This window comes from Neomonachus schauinslandi, chromosome X (genome assembly GCF_002201575.2).
Source record: "Neomonachus schauinslandi chromosome X, ASM220157v2, whole genome shotgun sequence".
Lineage (NCBI taxonomy): Eukaryota > Metazoa > Chordata > Mammalia > Carnivora > Phocidae > Neomonachus > Neomonachus schauinslandi.
The window spans coordinates 2,028,142-2,048,164 of NC_058419.1; the positions used below are offsets into that span (position 1 = coordinate 2,028,142).

At 51.1% G+C, this 20,023-nt stretch overlaps 1 protein-coding gene across 1 annotated transcript; it reads right to left on the minus strand.

Moving 5' to 3' along the window:
* Window positions 1-15,402: 15,402 nt before the first annotated feature.
* Window positions 15,403-18,575, minus strand: ZFP92 (ZFP92 zinc finger protein). The gene is made up of 5 exons (XM_044911904.1): window positions 18,543-18,575; window positions 18,229-18,355; window positions 17,121-17,225; window positions 16,682-16,787; window positions 15,403-16,567 (listed from the first exon to the last, which is right to left on the minus strand). Exons 1-5 carry the CDS (start codon window positions 18,573-18,575, stop codon window positions 15,403-15,405), a joined length of 1,536 nt encoding a protein of 511 aa, XP_044767839.1.
* Window positions 18,576-20,023: the final 1,448 nt, after the last annotated feature.

Here is a 20,023-nt window from a genome sequence, read left to right on the forward strand (position 1 = left end):
ATGGGGATTGCATTGAATGTGTAGACTGCTCTAGGTAGCATTGACATCTTCACAATATTTGTTCTTCCAATCCATGAGCATGGAACGTTTTTCCATTTCTTTGTGTCTTCCTCAATTTCTTTCATGAGTATTTTATAGTTTTCTGAGTACAGATCCTTTGCCTCTTTGGTTAGATTTATTCCTAGGTATCTTATGGTTTTGGGTGCAATTGTAAATGGGATCGACTCCTTAATTTCTCTTTCTTCTGTCTTGTTGTTAGTGTATAGGAATGCCACTGACTTCTGTACATTGATTTTATATCCTGCCACTTTACTGAATTCCTGTATGAGTTCTAGCAGTTTTGGGGTGGAGTCTTTGGGGTTTTCCACATAAAGTATCCTATCATCTGCAGAGAGTGAGAGTTTGACTTCTTCTTTGCCGATTTGGATGCCTTTTATTTCTTTTTGTTGTCTGAATGCTGTGGCTAGGACTTCTAGTACTATGTTGAATAGCAGTGGTGATAGTGGACATCCCTGCCATGTTCCTGACCTTAGGGGGAAAGCTCTCAGTTTTTCCCCATTGAGAATGATATTCGCTGTGGGTTTTTCATAGATGGCTTTTATGATATTGAGGTATGTACCCTCTATCCCTACACTCTGAAGAGTTTTAATCAAGAAAGGATGCTGTATTTTGTCAAATGCTTTTTCTGCATCTGTTGAGAGGATCATATAGTTCTTTTTTTTTTTTTTTAAGATTTTATTTATTTATTTGACAGAGACACAGCGAGAGAGGAAACACAAGCAGGGGGAGTGGGAGAGGGAGAAGCGGGCTCCCTGCAGAGCAGGGAGCCCGATGCGGGACTCGGTCCCAGGATCCTGGGATCATGACCTGAGCCGAAGGCAGACGCTTAACTGACTGAGCCACCCAGGCGCCCGGATCATATGGTTCTTGTTCTTTCTTTTATTAATGTATTGTATCACATTGCTTGATTTGCGGATGTTGAACCAACCTTGCAGCCCAGGAATAAATCCCATTTGGTAGTGGTGAATAATCCTTTTAATGTACTGTTGGATCCTATTGGCTAGTATTTTGGTGAGAATTTTTGCATCCATATTCATCAGGGATATTGGTCTGTAGTTCTCCTTTTTGATGGGGTCTTTGGTTTTGGGATCAAGGTAATGCTGGCCTCATAAAATGAGTTTGGAAGTTTTCCTTCCATTTCTATTTTTTGGAACAGTTTCAGAAGAATAGGTATTAATTCTTCTTGAAAAAAACTTCTTGAAAAAGTCTTTGGTAGAATTCCCCCAGGAAGCCATCTGGCCCTGGGCTTTTGTTTGTTGGGAGATTTTTGATGACTGCTTCAATTTCCTTAGTGGTTATAGGTCTGTTCAGGTTTTCTATTTCTTCCTGGTTCAGTTTTGGTAGTTGATACATCTCTAGGAATGCATCCACTTCTTCCAGATTGCCTCATTTGTGGGCATATAGTTGCTCATAATATGTTCTTATAATTGTTTGCATTTCTTTGGTGTTGGTTGTGATCTCTCCTCTTTCATTCATGATTTTATTTATTTGGGTCATTTCTCTTTTCTTTTTGGTAAGTCTGGCCAGGGGTTTATCACTATTATTAATTCTTTCAAAGAACCAGCTCCTAGTTTCGTTGATCTGTTCTACTGTTCTTTTGGTTTCTATTTCATTGATTTCTGCTCTGATCTTTATTATATCTCTTCTCCTGCTGGGTTTAGGCTTTAGTTGCTGTTCTTTCTCCAGCTCCTTTAGGTGTAGGGTTAGGTTGTGTATTTGAGACCTTTCTTGTTTCTTGAGAAAGGCTTGCATTGCTATATACTTTCCTCTTAGGACTGCCTTTGCTACATCCCAAAGATTTGGAAAGGTTGTGTTTTCATTTTCATTTGTTTCCTTGAATTTTTAAAATTCTTCTTTAATTTCGTGGTTGACCCATTCATTCTTTAGTAGGATGCTCTTTTTTTTTTTTTTAAGATTTTATTTATTTATTTGAGACAGAGAGAATGAGAGAGAGAGAGAGAGAGCACATGAGAGGGGGGAGGGTCAGAGGGAGAAGCGGACTCCCTGCCGAGCAGGGAGCCCGATGCGGGACTCGATCCAAGGACTCCAGGATCATGACCTGAGCCGAAGGCAGTCGCTCAACCAACTGAGCCACCCAGGCGCCCCTAGTAGGATGCTCTTTAGCCTCCACGTATTTGAGTTCTTTCTGACTTTCCTCTTGTGATTGAGTTCTAGTTTCAAAGCATTGTGGTCTGAAAATAGGCAGGGAATGATCCCAATCTTTTGGTACCAGTTGAGACCCGATTTGTGACCTAGGATGTGATCTATTCTGGAGAATGTTCCATGGGCACTAGAGAAGAATGTGTATTCTGTCGCTTTGGGACGGAATGTTCTGAATATATCTGTGAAGTCCATTTGGTCCAGTGTGTCATTTAAAGTTTTTATTTCCTTGCTGATCTTTTGCTTAGATGAGCTGTCCATTTCAGTGAGGGTGGTGTTAAAGTCCCCTACTATTACTGTATTGTTGTTGATGTGTTTCTTGGCTTTTGTTATTAATTGGCTTATATAATTGGCTGCTCCCATGTTAGGGGCATAGATATTTACAATTGTTAGATCTTCTTGTTGGATAGACCCTTTAAGTATGATGTAGTGTCCTTCCTCATCCCTTATTATAGTCTTTGGTTTAAAATCTAATTTGTCTGATAGAAGGATTGCCACTGTAGCTTTCTTTTGATGTCCATTAGCATGGTAAATGGTTTTCCACCCCCTCACTTTCAATCTGGAGGTGTCTTTGCATCTAAAATGAGTCTCTTGCACACAGCATATCGATGGGTCTTGTTTTTTTATCCAATCTGATAACGTGTGTCTTCTGATTGGGGCATTTAGCCCATTTACATTCAAGGTAACTATTGAAAGATATGAATTTGGTGCCATTGTATTGCCTGTAAGGTGACTGTTTCTGTATATTGTCTCTGTTCCTTTCTGGTCTATGTTATTTTTAGGCTCTCTCTTTGCTTAGAGGACTCCTTCCAATATTTCTTGTAGGGCTGGTTTCGTGTTTGCAAATTCTTTTAATTTTTGTTCATCCTGGAAGTTGTTTTTTTTTTTTTTTTTTATCTCTCCTTCTATTTTCAATGACAGCCTAGCTGGATATAGTATTCTTGGCTGCATATTTTTCTCGTTTAGTGCCCTGAATATATCATGCCAGTCCTTTCTGGCCTGCCAGGTCTCTGTGGATAGGTCTGTTGCCAATCTAATGTTTCTACCATTGTAGGTTACAGACCTCTTGTCCCGAGCTGCTTTCAGGATTTTCTCTTTGTCTCTGAGACTTGTAAGTTTTACTATTAGATGTCGGGGTGTTCACCTATTTTTATTGATTTTGAGGGGGGGGTTCTCTGTGCCTCCTGGATTTTGATGCTTGTTACTCCCCCAAATTAGGGAAGTTCTCTGCTATAATTTGCTCCAATATACCTTCTGCCACTCTCTCTCTTTCTTTTTCTTCTGGGATCCCAATTATTCTAATATTGTTTCATCTTATGGTATCACTTATCTCTTGAATTCTGCCCTCGTGATCCAGTAGTTTTTTCTCTCTCTTTTTCTCAGCTTCTTTATTCTCCATCATTTGTTATTCTATATCACTAATTCTCTCTTCGGCCTCATTTATCCTAGCAGTTAGAGCCTCCATTTTTGATCGCACCTCATTAATAGCCTTTTTGATTTTGACTTGGTTAGATTTTAGTTCTTTTATTTCTCCAGAAAGGGTTTCTCTAGTATCTTCCATGCTTTTTTCAAGCCCAGCTAGTATCTTTATAATCGTCATTCTGAATTCTAGTTCCGACATCTTGCTAATGTCCGTATTGATTAGGTCCCTGGCAAGTCGGTACTGCCTCTTGTTCTTTTTTTTTGAGGTGGGTTTTTCCATCTTGTCATTTTGTCCAGAGGAGAATAGATGAATGAGAGAACAAAATGCTAACAGGGTAACAACAACCCCAGAAAAATATACACTGAACAAATCAGAAGAGACCCAAAACTGGGGGAAAAGAAAGGGAAAGAAAGAAAAAAGAAAAAAAAAGAAAATGATCAAATATGATCAGGCTGGTGCACAGATCAGTGCCACACACTAGATTTTGGGTGTGTTTTGGTCTGTTAGAAGAAAGTGCCTCCCAAAATTTTAAAGAAAGAAAAACTTATATATGTACAAAAATAAGGGTAAATACGATGAAAGGATGGAATATGACTGTAAAGATGAAAATTATAAAAGATTTTATAAAAGGAATTTATAAGATAAGAAGTTGGTTGAAAAAAGAAAGAAGAGAAATTTTAAAAAAGGGGGGGGAGAGAATGTGATCAGGCAGGAGACTAGAACAAAACCATACACTAGAGATTTAGGGTATATTTTGGTCTGTTAGAAGAAACTGTATCCCAAAATTTTAAAGAGAGAACAACTTATATACATACCAAAAATAAGGTTAACTACAGTGAAGGGATAGAATATGACTCTAAAAATGAAAAATAAAAAAGATTTCAAAAAAAGGGATTGGTAAGATGTCGGTTGAAAAAGGGAAAAAGAAAAATTCAAAAAAAAAAATTAAAAAAATTAACTTTGAAAGACTACAGAATCATGGTAAAAAAGCCATGGATTCTATGTGCATTATTCCCCTAGCACTGGAGTTCTGCCATTCTCATTGATCGGTAAACTTGGTCTTGGCTGGCTGTTCTCGCTGATCTTCTGGGGGAGGGACCTGTTGCCGTGGTTTCCAAATGTCTTTGCCGGAGGCGGAATTGCCCTGCCCTTGCCAGGTCCGGGCTAAGTAATCTGCTCGGGTTTGCTCTCCGGAGCCTTTGTTCCCTGCAAGCTTTCTGTACAGCTTTGGAGGCCGAGAGTGTAAATGGTGGCCTCCCAATCTCCGCCTCGGAGGAGCCGAGAACTCGGGGCCCCACTCCTCAGAGGACCCCCAGAGAAAAGCAGTCAGTCACTCCCGTCTCCCTGGTCTCCGGCCGCACTCTGTGCTCACCCGGCCTGTGACCACGCATTTCTATCTCTGGCCCCCAACCCCGTGTGGAGTCTCCAAACCCAGCAGATCCTTGCGGTGCGCTCCCGCGCGGCTCCTCCCGGGGGAGGAAGGGGAGTCTCCCCGGATCTGCCGCTTCTTGGGTCCCTGCTGGAGGAGCAGGGGCCCGACTGTGCCACGGATCACGGTTTATGGCCACCCCGAGCTGAGAGCCCGCGCCTGGGCTCCGTCTCTGCAGCTGGCTTCCCCGCTCCGATACCTGGGAGCTCTGCTGCACTCAGGCACCCCCGGTCTTTCTGTGACCCCGAGGGTCCTGAGACCATACTGTCCCATGAGGGTTTCACCCCCTGCTTAGCCACTGGAGCGCAGTTGCTTCTCCAGCTTCTGGCTTCCAGAGTTGCCTGGGGAGCTGGCCCACTTGGGTCCACTTCTGCTGTGGCTGATTTCCTTTTGTTTGGAAGCTTCTAAGATGTTCCCATTATCCTGGGAGTTCAGGAAAGTTCACCAGGCAATGCCCAGCTCTGTGACAATCTGGTTTGGAGCTTGGCAGGTGCACGTGACGTGCAGCCGAGGGGCCTTTGTCTTCTCAAGGAGGTTTTCTTTAATCTGTTGTTAAATTGTTTCCTTTCTGACCCTGCTCTTTGTTTCTTGTCTTTTGGCTGGCATCCCAGGCATCTCTCTTTTAATTTAATTTAAAATTAAATTTTATTTTTCCTTCCGGCTTTATTGGGGTATAATTAGCATACAAAACTTTGCACATGATTAATGAACACGCTGGTGAGTTTGGATATATGTATACAAATCTTCTCAATTTCCATCTCTTTGTTTTTAGCCACCCTCAGGACCCAGCCCCAGCTCTTGGGGTCCCTTAAGTGGCGTGAAGTGCAACAGTGTCTACAGTCCCAGAGAGGTGGGGCGGGGGTGGGGGTTGGGTAGAGCCAGGTGCTTCCCTGGGCCCAGATTCGTTCCTGTGCCAGATCTACGTCCTCCCACTTCGGCCCCCTCCCCCTGAACCCTGCCTGTACTGTACTTCTCAGGATCTCCCATCCTGGCTCATGGGAGGTTCACCTGGTAATCGGGGTGGCCATCTGTGCTAGCGAATTGCCTGTATCTGAAGGACAACGAAAGCTTTGTGTCTGTGGCAGGCAGGTGGCCAGAGCCGAGAGTGGGAGCTAAGGGGCCTGCCTTCCTCAACAGGCGCATTTCAAAGAGGTGCCTCTGGGACACTTAAGAAGAACCTTCCTGGGCTCTAAGGCTGGTAGGAGGCTTATTTAGGTTTCTCAAGCAAGTGTGCTAAGGGAGGGCCAGGAGCAGGATCTCCTTACATCAGGGGAAATTCTGCTGTGCTGAGCGGGCTGGGCGCCCTGGCCGCCGCTCACCTGCATGCTGCGGGCCGGAAGCACGCTCTGGTGTCCTCAGAACTGCCTAGACTCTCACTCGGACCGCTGCCTGCCGGATGAAGCGGTCAGCGGCCCTGCACACTCCGCGCATGGCCTCGCGAATGCCTGAGGTGGATTGTCCCTTCCCCAGCAAGCTCCCTATCACCTCTGCACATCTTCTCACTTCCACCAACCTGGCAAAACTGGGAGTCTTGGGAAGCGCTTGTTTAGCTGCCCTGGGCCTGACCCACGTGCAGGGCCCGCCACACAGGATGACGGGGTGATGGTGGCAGGGAGGGGCCGCTGGCCTGCCAGGCAGGACAACGGTAGGAGGAGGCACGATGGCCGACAGAAGGCTGGGCACAGACTTTCTGGCCATTTCTCCTGTTGACGGCTAGCAGCCTCTCTGCTCTCTGACCCCAGCAACTTGGGTATATGGAGCAGTTTACCTGCCCGCCAGGGCGTGTCAGGTTGAGAATCTGGAAATCCTGCTCATGGAGAAAGAGGAGAAAGAGCAAGGATTCCTGGACCTTTCCCGCATATGTGCCCATCCTGCCCTGGGCCCCAGGGGGCAGCAAGAAGGGACCCAGCATGGGCTTCGCAGCCACATGGCTTCAAACACACCAAGCATGCTCCTGTCTGTGGTGGGCTGAGTGGGGGCCATCCAAAAGATCTGTCCACATTCTAATCCCTGGACCCTGTGAATATGACCTTATTGGGTCTTTGTGGATACAGTTGCAGTAAAGATCTCGAGATGAGATCATCCAGGATTACCTGGGTAGGTCCTAAATCCAATGACAAGTGTCCTTATAAGAGACAGAAGAGGAGAGACCCAGACACAGAGAAGGCAGGGTGACATTGGAGGCGAGGATGGCAAGGATGTGGCCACAAGCCAGGGAATGTGTGGGACCACCAGCAGCTGGAAGAGGTGAGGAAGGGTTCTTCCCTCGAGCCGCTGCAGGGAATGTGGCCCTGCTGGCACCTTGATTTTGGACTTCTGGACTCAGAGCTGTGAGAGACTCAGTCTCTGTTGTTTTAAGCCACCTGGTTTGCGGTACTTGTTACAGGAGCCCCAAGGAGGCCAACACACTGTCTCTGGACCTTTGCACTGGCTGCGCCCTCCTCCTGGACTGCTCTTTTTCAGACATCCACCTCAACCAGGTCTCTGCTTAAATGTCCACTCTTCTGAGCCACCATTTGCCCTAGCCCTTGCTCTCTCTCTCTCCCTTGCTCCCTGCTGTATCCCAGCACCCGCCCCTCCGCACAAAGCAGTCCAGTCACTAGAATGAAGGCCGGCTCCTCAAGGGCAGGGATTTTTGTCTTGCTCACTGTGGCCCCAGTGTCGATTTGGTGACTGAAAGTAGGAAGGCTCTGTTCACCTTTATCACAACCTGTATATGTGAAATAACCTCAGTTTCATAGGAAGGAAACGGGGGTGCCCGGCATCCAATACGACCAGTTGTTAGTGAGGGATGGAACTGCAAAGAATCAGCCCCAAAGGGGAAAAGTTGGGAAAATGACAAGGCCAGCCAGGTGCCTGCTAGTTTGGAGAACAGAGTTGGCTGCAGTGGAAAAAGCCGTGGGACTTGGGTGCGGGTCTGTCCGCCTCTTAGCAGTGAGCATGCAGAGTGCCAGCATGTGGGGAGGGGGCTCGGACACGGCTGGCTTCCTTCCCTCTCACCATGGGTAGAAAGGAAGGGGTCAGCAGGACTGTACTCCCCCTGGGGGCTCTAGGGGATGATCCTTCTGCACCTCTTCCAGCTGCTGGTAGGGTCTAGGATGACCTCATCATAACTAGTTATATCTGCAAAGACCCTATTTGTAAATAGGGTCACATTCTGAGGTCACTGGGGGCTAGGACTTCAACATATCTTTTAGGGGGACATAATTCAATCCATAACATCACCCAATATCCATTCCAGCCCTCTCCTCTGGGGATAAGACCCCAGTTTTGTTCAGGGCATCAGTGGGCTCAGCCTCAGGTGACAGGTCATGACAATCCTGTCTCCAGTTTTCCCCAGCCTCTCTTCCATCTAAGGGAGGCCATGTGATCCAGTTCTGAGACCTAAGTGGAAGTCTGCTGGGCAAGTTTCTGGAAAAACTGTTGCTTTCTTGATAAAAGGGGACAGATGCAGTTGTCCTTGCCCTTTCCCCCTTCTGTTCTTTGCATATGTGACAGCAGGTGCTTCAGCAGCCATTTTGTGATCGTGAGGCAAAGCTAAGCTAATTCGATACTGGGCCTTGCCAGTGCTCTGCTGCTGAACCGATGCCAGCAAGCTGCCCCCAGATTCCTTACATTGAACAACATGGGAGTTAGGGATGCTGACCCCCGGCAGAGCCGAAAAATCCACGTGTAACTTTGAATCTCCCAAACCTTAACTACTAATAGCCGGCTGTTAACTGGAAGTCTCACCAATAACAAACAGTCGAGTAGCACACATTTTGGAGGTTGTATGTATTATGTACTGCATTCTTACAATAAAGTCAACTAGAGAAAAGAGAATGTTATTAAGAAAATCATAAGGAAAATACATTTATAGTATCATCCTGTATTTAACACACAAAAAAATCTGCATGTAGGTGGAGCTGTACTTGTGGCCATGTTCCTGATACACTGTGTGCGTTTGTTCTTCTAGTCTGAGGAGATCACCAGGGTGTGTTCTACTCGCCTTTTCCTTTGTCTTTCTCTCCCCACCTCTTCTCAGCCTGCCTGACTCATTCTCTCGCCACCTCCTTTCACAAGTACCTTGTTCCCACTGAACTAGCCAGAACATGGAAGAAAGCATGTTATATATTAAGCGAGGAATATTTTCACTGAGAAAAAGACAAAAGATTAATTTGATTCTTACCTCCTTGTTTTGATTTGATTTTGTTTTCCTGTTAGAAGTCTTTGCCAGAAAGTTAAAAAAAAAATCTTGGAACAATGATAAGTTCTCAGAACCGTGAACATGGGACACACAGCTCTGTTTTACATTATGGTCAAGGCCGTTATCAAATATGGGCTGGGCTAAACAAAGGCATCATAGGGACAAACGCATGCTCCTGCTTCTGAAGGTAGGCAAGACATACGTCTTAGTCATCCTCCCAGCCCAGCACACAGTTACATGTTCAGTGTATGTCCGGGGGACGAATGAGTGACTGCACGAGAATGCAGGCTCACTAGAGATGATTGGAACAATAACCTCAGAATCAATCAAAGCTAACACATGTGCAAGACTTGGACACTGAAATCACAAGCCGTTGCTGGGAGGAAGTGGGGGAGGCCCGCGAATGAGGAGCTATATTATGTCCACAGACTGAAGGGCTCAATATTGTTCAGATGTCAGTCCTCCTCAAAATGATGTATAGATTCAATGAAATCCCAATCAAAGTCCCAGCAGGCTTTTTTTTTTTTTTTTGTCATATAAATTGACAAGGTATTCTAAAACTCATACAGAAATGAGACAAAATTGGGCGCCTGGGTGGCTCAGTCGTTAAGCGTCTGCCTTCAGCTCAGGTCATGATCCCAGGGTCCTGGGATCGAGTCCCACATCGGGCTCCCTGCTCGGCGGGAAGCCTGCTTCTCCCCCTCCCACTCCCCCTGCTTGTGTTCCTGCTCTCGCTATCTCTCTCTCTGTCAAATAAATAAATAAAATCTTAAAAAAAAAAAAAAAAGAAATGAGACAAAATTAGGATAGACCAAAGAGGTTTGAAAAAGAGCCACATCAGAGGATTCACATTAACTGATTCCAAGACTTATTATAAAGCCACAGTAACCAAGAAGAGTGTCACGCGGGCATAAAATAGACCGGCATAAAGAGTGCAGAAGTAGACATGCGCACAGCCAGTTGGTTTTCAACCAAGACGTCAAGGCAGTTCAACTGGGGAAAAGATCATCTTTTCATCATCTCCAGATGGAGCTGGAGAAACTGGACACCCATATAGAAGAAAAATAAATCGTGAATTCACCTCACACCGCACGCAAACATTAATAGGTCATAGACCTAGCTCTACAAGTCCCACAGGAAAACAGAGGGTCAAATTGTAGTGACTTGAGTTTTGCCAAGACTTCTTAACTGTGGTACAAAAAGTACAAACCATGAAATTAAAAAATCCATTCACTGGGCTTCTTCAAAATAAAACAACGTCTGTTCTTCAAAAAACACTGTTATGAAAATAGAAAGGCAAACGTCAGTCTGGAAGGAAATATTTGCAAAACATGTGTGACAACGGACTTGTATCTAGAACTTTACAACCACATGAAAAGACAAAGGAATCAATTACAAATGGGCAAAAGATTTGAACAGACACTTCACCAAAGAAGATATACGAGTGGCTCAGAAGGACATGGAAAGATGCTCAACATCATTAGTCACGAGGGAAATGCAAACAGAACCACCGCATGTTCATCTAGGATGGACAGGTGTGAGGGGGCAGGTGGAGAAGCTGGAGCCTCCGGGCACCGCGGGTAGGGAGGTAAGACTTTGTCTGGCGCTGCCAGAGGGTTCCCACGGGCCCGGCACTTCCACTCCTCACTATATGCCCGGGATAAATGAACACACGTCTGCACAAACACCTGTGCACGGATGCTCATGGCAGCTTTATTTGTCATGGCCGCAAACCGGCAACAACCCAAATGTCCACCCCCAAGAGTCCGACAGGGATCGCGGTCCCTCCACACGACGGAAGAGCGCTCGGCAATACCAAGTGAGGGGCCGTTACACAGGGCGACGTGGCCGCGCCTCGGAATCATTCCGCTGACCGACGCGGAGGGACGGGAAGCAGAGCCGTGCTTGCGGCAATGGAAGCGGGGAGGGGCAGGAAGGGGGGCGACGGAACCTTTGGGGGTGCTGTTTATGGGCACCGTCTTCATGTGAGGTCCCCGACACGCCAGGAGTCGGGCCTGTGAACATCAGAACCATCGGGCTGGCTACGTTGTGTGCACTTGCTGGTCATCCACGCGCGCAGTCGTGCGCTCTAGCAGTTACCATTTACATGACCTTCCCCTCCTCAGTCTTAGAATAATTCTTCCATGCGAACCAAAAGTTGCTCCTCATCAGGAACCAGAGAACTTCACGTGGCATCCCAGGCTTCCCTGCACTCTGCTCCCGATGACCGAGTGCCCCACAACCGCCCTACAGAAAACCCTCTGCTCTCCCAGGGCTCCTGCCCACAGGGCTCCCCCTCCTTCCGTCTGCCCTGCCTGACATCCCTTGAGCTCTACTTCCCTGATACTCCTGCTCTGGCCTCAGGACACCGCTTGTCACCTCGGCTACCTAACAAGACAGACACTTAGCATCCCGGGCCAGGGGCCTGCTGTGCTCCTCCGGCTGAGGAAAGGAGTGGAGGTCCTGACGGTTCACGGGGCGTCGGGGCGTCGGCTGTGGCAGAGGCCCGAGCGCCAACCACCGCCAACCCCGGCAGGGAGAGCAAACCATTCCGGAAACATTGAGAAGCTAAAGCTGTGGGACCACGACGGCGACGGGATCCTGAGCACCCCCTATCCGGGCCTGCTTTTTCCTCCCGTGGGGGAAAAGTGTCCAAGGCCCCCCGAACACAGCGCTCACCCATTTCTTTGTTTAGAGCAGAGCGAGTCTTGTGGGCAATCTGAGCAAGGTTCTAGACACGGTCCATGCTGGTCTTGTAAAGCCCCAGAAGTGGATGCTGCCGTCAGCCGGGTGACACTGCAAGGACCCCCACCCCCCCGACCGCACTCACGGTTGGCCGTGCACGGGCAGGGCAGCTGGGGCAACCGGAACCGAGAGCGGCCAGGATCCGGTGGCTCAATGACTGTCAGAGATGGGGGACAGAGGAAAGGGCCAAGGGCCCCAGACATGGGTGGGGGAGGAGGGAGATAGAGAGGTTGCAAGACCAGGGGAAAGGGCTTCCAGGCCTACAGGACGGGCGGGTGTCCACGCCGGAGTCCCTCCACGGATGGAGGCCGAGAAGCGAACAGAAGGGGGAAGGTGGAGCGGCCTCTGTACAGAGCCACATGGGGCCGCACGGGGTGCACACACCTGAGTGAGTGCAGGTGCTGCCACGTGGCCTGAAGACACAGAAGCAGCTGGAGGGAAGACACAGCTGTGCCGCTCTGCCCTTCCTGGTCCCTGAGTCGCAGTGTCCCACTGGCCTCGGATGGCTGCCCTTGATTCCCAGCTGTGCCGCCCTCCAGGGTTTCGGCCTCACCTTCACCCAAGCAGAGTCTCTCGGCCCACCCCCGCGATTCCACACTTAGAGCCTTCCCTGGTACTGTAACCCAATTGCTACCTGGTTACTTTCAGCCATGAGAGGGCTCCTTTCGAGGCCAGCACTCGAGACCCTCCTTATCTGTCTGCCCCCGAAGTAAATGAATTCAGTCAGGACAGTTTACCAGTTACGTGGGGGGTACTGCGACAGCATTTAAACTGCTCTTGAAAAGTGTCCACGGTGTCGGAGGGCAAGTGGCCCAAGGCTCAGAGACGCTATGCACGGACACAGCGTCTCGCACGGCCATGTCTGAAGCAGATGACCCGTCCCGAAGTGCAAAGGGGCTGGTGTCCAGGAAGTTCTTGGGGAAAGCAAGTGTGGGCCATCACTGCTGTCCCACACAGAGCACTTTAGAAGGAAAAACACAGGGACCCCCCCCCCCGCACACTCTGACTTTTATTCCACGCAATACCCGTCCAGCTCATGTTGCGCACCTGATCACCATACGTGAGAGAAAATGATACTCATAATTGCACTGCAGTGAAAATCTCATGAAGACAAGCAAAATTATACAGAGAACTGACAAAAAATGCATTGCTATTTTAAATGTTATTTATCTGAGTAAGCATTTGGGGACCCTGCGGCCTTTTAGGGCGCTCGAAAACCAGAGCACAAGTGTCTGGCAAATCCACAGTCTGCTGAAAACACCCGTACATTACTCCCCTGTAGCCAGTCATCTTTGGGTATGGGTCCCATGAAAAAAGGAGCTCACATTAAAAGGCAAGTTGGCTTGTGCAGCAGAACCAATGGGATGACGTTACACTGGCCTACAGGAGTGAGGCTGTTTACTTACGATAGTGATGGAAATGGACATCAGAGCCCATGGATCTGGTCTCTTTCTGGTTCCCCTCACGTGGCGGTTGGCGTCCCAATCCTGGTCAGGCCACGGTGGAACCAAATGAGACTGGAGTCCAAGTGCATGGCCTCCTGCCGCTGTTCCTTGCTCTGCATGGGAACTGGATTCCCTGGCAAAGATCGTCTGCGCCTCAAAAAAACCCCACATATTTCTCAACGACCTGCCCATGGACTTCAAAGACACTGTTCCTAGTACTTCTTTTTCCATCGGAAAACCCCAAGTTGCAGATCCGTTTGACCCCTCAGACAGGACTGGAGCTCATGTGCTAAGGGGGCCATATTCATCTCACATGTTTATGAAGTGCTGACAAAGATGAACATGACACAAAGAGCAGAAGACAAAGGACAAGGGGATACAGACCCAGTGAAAGGGGCTATGAGATAAAAGCAAGTTATAAAAACTCTAGAACTTTGCATAAGTCGTATAAAACTCATTTTAATATAGCTAGATGAAACTTCTCTATGTCTTTGTTTCTATCTGTGTTTCTCACTTTTGGAGTCGTCCTAGTGATTAGAGCTCCAAGAAGCATGCTCGGAAGGAATTCTGCATTTCCAGGTCTTCCCTCTCTCTCCAGATGTCGTGTCGAGCCTCTCCTGTGTGGCAGGGAAGGCGCACATGCTCCTGGGAGGCCCAGTGGGGGGCCTCCAGCACACCTATCCCTTGCCTGCTGGAGATCTGGCAGTGAAGAGGGCTGGAAGGAGGTGGCAAGCCAATCAGGGCGCTGGGCTGAGAGCACCCATGGGCAGAATTCCTGGGCCCAGCGCGGATGGAACAGGGCAGAGCCTGCCAGCCATGGCCCTCCCCCCGCCGCCCCGCCCCAGCCTTGCAGTAAAGTGCCATTCGAAGGGTCCGCCCTGTCTCTGGGGGGCTAAGGGGGAGGAGGGAGAAGAGGGGCCAGGCTTGCCACCACACTCATCAGGGCTCCGTTCCTCCTGCCTGAGGTCTTCTCACGGGGCGGGGGATTCTTATTTAAGCAACGATTCACCAACACTCTCATGCGGCAAAAACCCCTATCTTCTGCTTACATTACTCCTGAATGCAAAATTATTCAAAGCAGCTGAACCTTCAATATTATAAAAAAGGTCATATGAAAGGCAGATCCCATGAGAGAGCCATTGCTGGGCACGCTCTGTGCAAATTCCTAACCCATCTTGTTTCCTTCCCGACGCGCACCGGCCACAAGACGTGGCTGCTTGAGGGGCCGCAGCTAAGTGTGAGGCTTTAGGCACTGAGGGTGGGGAGGAGGGGCGGAGAGGCCAGGGTGGTCTTTGCTGGTGGGGTCGGGGGAGGGGGGCAGAAGGCAGTGAGGAGGGTGAGCCCGGTGCGCAGGGAAGACATGCGTTGCCTGGAGCCCCCTCCTGTGAGAGACCGGAGTGTCCCCCATACCCCGCCCCCGGGGCTCTGAGAAGATGGGACCTGGGTGCGGCCGCTCCTCTGAGAAGCAGCTGCGGGTCCCCACGCAAGGCTGTGGCTTTTCAGGCACAAGGACAAACGGCCTGGAAAAAGAACAGGCCCCCGCTCGGCGGGATCGCAGGGTGTCCCGTTTGTCCGGCCATGAGCGGCCCACGGAGGTATTTGCCCAGGTGCATTTCCAGACCACCTCTGAGCTGATGACCGGGAGGTGCTGTCACAGTCCAGCCACAGGCTGCCTGCAGCCTTCTCTCAAGTCCCCTCCGTTTGCAGGCGCTTAAAGGAGGAAAGTGCTGTTAGTGCTTCCAGCCGGCCACGCTCAGACGTCCGGGGTGAAGCGCGCGGTCCGGCGAGAGGAAGCCCGCTGCTCCTCAGTAACTCAAGGCCCCCGAGCCCGCGGCGCGGCTCTCCTCACGGCGCGGCCCTGAGCCCGGGCAGCGCACAGGGCCCGTCACCGGCCCGGGCGACGGCAGCGGGCGCCGCCGGGTTTCCAAGCCAGCCCTGTCCCACACTGGCCCGGTCAGACGGCGCGGGCGGCCGCCGCACCCACCGAGTCTGCTCCGAGGGTCTGGCCCTCCGGCTGCGGCCCGGCAGGGGGCCTTCCGACGGCCAGAGAGGCGGGCGCCGTTCCGCTGTCACTCTTCTCCGAGGGCCTCGTGCCGCCACGGGGCTTCCGGGGATGGCCCAGCCACCGCCTCCCCTGCGAGGCGCTGCCGCACTCGGCGCCCCGGCCGCTCGCGCAGGGCTCCTGGTGGCCGCGGGCGCACGGGCTCCCCGCAAGGCCGGCGCTCCCGCCGAGGGCCCTCCCGCCGAGGCCGCTCCCGCCCGGGCCCTGGCTGCCTGCGAGCGGCCGCTGGCCAGCGTGCGCGGGCCGGGGCTCCGGGAGGACGGGGCTGCTCTGGAAGGCCGTCCCGCCGTCCTGGCATTCGCAGGGCCTCTCCGGGCTGTGAATGGCCTGGTGCTTGAAGAGGTTGGCTCGCCGGCTGAAGGTTCTCCCACACTCACTGCACTCGTAGGGCTTCTCACCGCTGTGCACCCGCTGGTGCTGACTGAGCCCCGAGCACCCCCGGAAGGCCTTCCCGCACTCTTTGCACTTGAACGGCTTCTCCCCACTGTGGATGCGCTGGTGGTGGATGAGCTGGGAGACGCCCTTGAAGGCTTTCGGACACTGGCTGCACGTGTAGGGCTTCTCCCCGCTGTGGGTGCGCTGGTGCTCGATGAGGTTGGAGCTCCTGCTGAAGGTCTTCCCGCACTTGCTGCACGCGTAGGGCCGCTCGCCGCTGTGGATGCGCTGGTGCTCCAGCAGCGCGAAGCTGCGCCGGAAGAGTTTCCCGCACTCGGAACACTTGTAGGGCTTCTCGCCGCTGTGGATGATCTGGTGCTTGACGAGGTTGGAGCTGCGTGTAAAGGTCTTCCCGCACTCGCTGCACACAAAGGGCTTCTCGCCGCTGTGGATGCGCTGGTGCTCCAGCAGCGCGAAGCTGCGCCGGAAGAGTTTCCCACACTCGGAGCACTCGTAGGGCTTCTCGCCGCTGTGGATGACCCGGTGCTTGATGAGGTTGGAGCTGCGGCTGAAGGATTTCCCACATTGCTGACAGAGGTAGCGCCTCTCCGCACCTTTGGAACCCTGCTGCCTTAGAACTGACTCCTGCCTACAACTGGGGCTACTTCTCTGCCGCATGTCTCTTGCGTCCCCTGAGGAGCTGCTCTGACCTCTCTCCCTGCGGGGGCCAACCCCGCCGGAACCTGTCTGGGGAGAATGAGCATGTTCCGCTCCGAGCTCCAGCGCTTCCCCTGGCGGCCTGGCTACCTGGCTCTTGTTACTGGCCTGAAGATCGGTCCTTGGGAGTTCTTTTCGGCAATGCTTCTGCTTTGAAACCAATGTCCTGTTCTCTATCCCGTCACCTATACGGATAGAGAACACCCACCGGTGTCACTCTCCCTGTGACTCTATTTAGGGTTCGTTCTCCCTCCTCACGCCCACACCAAAGCTGACAAGGAATGTATCAGGAGATGAGGACGTGGGGGGAGACCCAAGATGACTGTCCGCAGACCGGACGGCAAGAGGGGGAAAAGGTGGGAATGAGCTGGAAGCAGTGGTGTCTCAACGGGGACTCCCTGTGAGATTTAAGTCTGCCACAAAGGGGAATTTCCCACCCACAGCGGTCACACTGCCCTCCTTCGGCTGCTGCTCTTTGTGACTGGCTCAGGCAAGCCAGCCCAGCGCCCCACACTCACCTGTCTGCATCCCCGCAGCGGCCCGTGTTCTGCAGGTGTCTGCTGCCCGGGGCCCCTCCCCTTGTTCCAGCCAGGAGACCAGGTGAGGCTTGGAGGATAAAAATCCTGCCCGTGGAAAGGAAGCGGATCAGTCACTCTTGAACTCAGCCCAGCCTTAGCATCTTCACGAACAGAGAACAAGGAACCCTCTAAGAGAGCGCCACTGGGAAGGTCGAGAGAAAGGACGGAGTCTCTTTGAGGAAGCAAAGGGATTTGAATGTCCAGGGGCCAGGTGGGCATGGGGAGTCCAAAGTCGATGGTGACTGGGGCCAAGAGGATAACGATGTTACTATTTGGCCTGCGGGGAAGGCAGTAGGCTTGTGGGAAATGGAGCCGGGATCCACGGGGGGCAAAGTCCCGGGGAGTATCAGGAAGCAGACAGAGCTGAGGAATGCTTGTGCCTCGAGAGCCAAAGCCCCGTGTCCATCATCAAACAGAACAGATGTCTCAGTTCCTTACGCCAAACTCAACTGACGATTCCAGAACTCCCCTTTGAGCCCTGGATCTGCGCAGTGAGGGTCAGAAACTAGTCTCCCTCTGTGTGGTTAGATTAGGGAGATTAAATCTGTAGGGAAGAAATGGAGCAAGCAGACCCCCTGCAAGCCCGCTGAAGTGGGGAAGCCTGCCCAGCTCCTTTCCGGATTTCTCCAGGCTGGAAAACCAAGTGCATGTCTTAACCTTGATACAAGGAAAAGGAGCAGCTAAACTCCGTAACGTGAAATGAATGTACAATTCAACCTTGATAAGAATGAATTAAGTCTACAACAGTGCATATAAATATTCAAGGATAATACGCATCTATCTTTTGGATAGAAGAGGTTTACTTAACCCATGATTTTATATGCAAAATAAATTTGATGGGGGCCCACGCATTTACCACTTACAGGTCAAAACCATTTTAGCTAAAAACTGTTCTACTGAGACAAAAGCTGGGCTCCAGCAGATTACTGCTCCGGTGGGAAAATGCATTTATTCTTGGGCTCACAGTAACCAACAAACGAAGAAACTTAAAAATAAATTGAGTTCAGAGACAGAGTAGGGGGATTGGATGTGCGTGTCAGAGCCTTACCCAGTGACACCAAATGACGATAGTTCTCCAGCATCACTCTCTTGTAGAGGATCCTTTGTCTGAGGTCCAGAAGCTTCCATTCTGTCTTGGTGAAGTACACGGACACGTCTTCAAAAGATACTGGCACCTAGAACAAGCCATTCCTGTGGCTGCAGGGGACTTCACCGCCATGAGTCCCAGGATGAGCGGGCAGCAACTAAACATGGGGCGGGGGTACCCAGAGAACTCAGCAGTTAAGGGGAGACTTGGAGTTGCAAGAGTTGTGAGGCCGGGACATGAAGAGGTGGCAGATGGAGACAGGGAGCCCCACTCACCTTGGGTCTGGCCTTCAAGACAATGGCGGCCATCGCAGGGGTGCAAAGAAGCTAAGGGGATCGGAAAAAGCCAAGTATGAGATGAGGCCCGCCCTACTCCAGCATGACCTCATCCAAGTTAGGTCCCATTCACAGCTACTGGGGGACAGGACTTCAGCACATCTTTTTGGGGGACACAAGCCAATCCATAACACTTTCCCAAACTGAGCTTCTGTCCTCTCTCCTCACCTGGGTGGTGGGCCACCAGACAGGGAGTCCTGCCCGCCTCGTACGAGGCTTGGCTTCCTCCTTCTCATTTCCAGCACCGCCACCCCGACTTTCCAGCCATCCCTGGAAGCTCCACTGCCAACTCCTCTTCCTCTCAGCTCAGGGTCCTAACAGAAAAACTCCAGAACACGCATGCGCGCGCGCGCACACACACACACACACACACACACACACACACCCCACTCCACCTGAAATAGACCTGCTCTCAAGGAAAAGAGAAAGACCAGAAGAGTGAGATGCACTTTGGAGGGACCCACAAGAGCTGGGGGAGGGGTGCCCTCTAAAGGAGTGACCTTCAGGCTGAGAGCTGAAGGCTGGGGGTGAGCAAAGAGAGGAGCAGGCTAAGGGCGTGGCCCATATCTGGCCCTCGGATGGGCCCAAGCCCAGTGGTCACGGCGCTGAAACTGGGGGCAGGGTGGGGAGTGCAGAAGGTGAGGCCACGTGGGCACTCTGGGGACAGACAGGAGCTGGGGCTCATGCTAAGGGCAGGAAGAGCGTGTCACTGCCAAAGTGGACAGAATCAGATTTTGCCACATCAGTTCTCAAGACCAGAAGACAGTTTGCTCCAACGCTGTTTGCACCACCCAACTGGAGACCACAAGGCGGAACTCCCCCGTGGGGAAGCCTAAGAACCAGGCGGTGGCTAGCCGGGGAGTGGGCCGCGAATGCTCATGCTGTCTGGGCGACCGCAGCTTATTTCTGCTACAGGAGAGAGGGTGAGGGGACAGGGTCGCACAGTATTTAAACTGCGGCGAAGTCCCTTATCACCAGTGATGAGCTGTCCATCAGCATTGGCCCAGAATCAATAAACTCGTGTATCTGACGAAGAAATATATGCTAATCAGATAGGAAGAATCCCTTAAGGTGGGATGGACACTACAACCACTGGGTGAAAGACCATGTGATGTCAAAATGTCTTCCCCTATTTACTGCTGGTCACAAGACAGAAAGCTAACCTACCGGTTGGACAGAGCTGGGACCCACCTGCTGCGGGGATGCCACCATGGGAAGCGTGCGAGGCTCTTGTCAAAGTCTGACCCCATTCTAATGCAGCCTTGGGAACCCGCACGCAGTTTATAAAGGATCTTGGGGACTGAGGGACCACTTACACACCACAAGGAAGCAACCGGCCCAGTCCAGAAGGTGGGCTGTACCCGGCCTCCTCTGCGTGTCAGTGTCATGGGGAAAAGAGAGACTGTTCTAGAGGAGAAGAG

Coding starts and splice junctions, on each gene's coding strand:
- ZFP92 (XM_044911904.1), bottom strand. CDS start 18,575: ATGGCCGCCATTGTCTTGAAGGCCAGACCCAAG. Junction 16,788..17,120: donor CGCTGCGGGGATGCAGACAG/GTGAGTGTGGGG, acceptor CTATCCGTATAG/GTGACGGGATAGAGAACAGG. Junction 16,568..16,681: donor AAGAGCCAGGTAGCCAGGCC/GCCAGGGGAAGC, acceptor AGGGGACGCAAG/AGACATGCGGCAGAGAAGTA.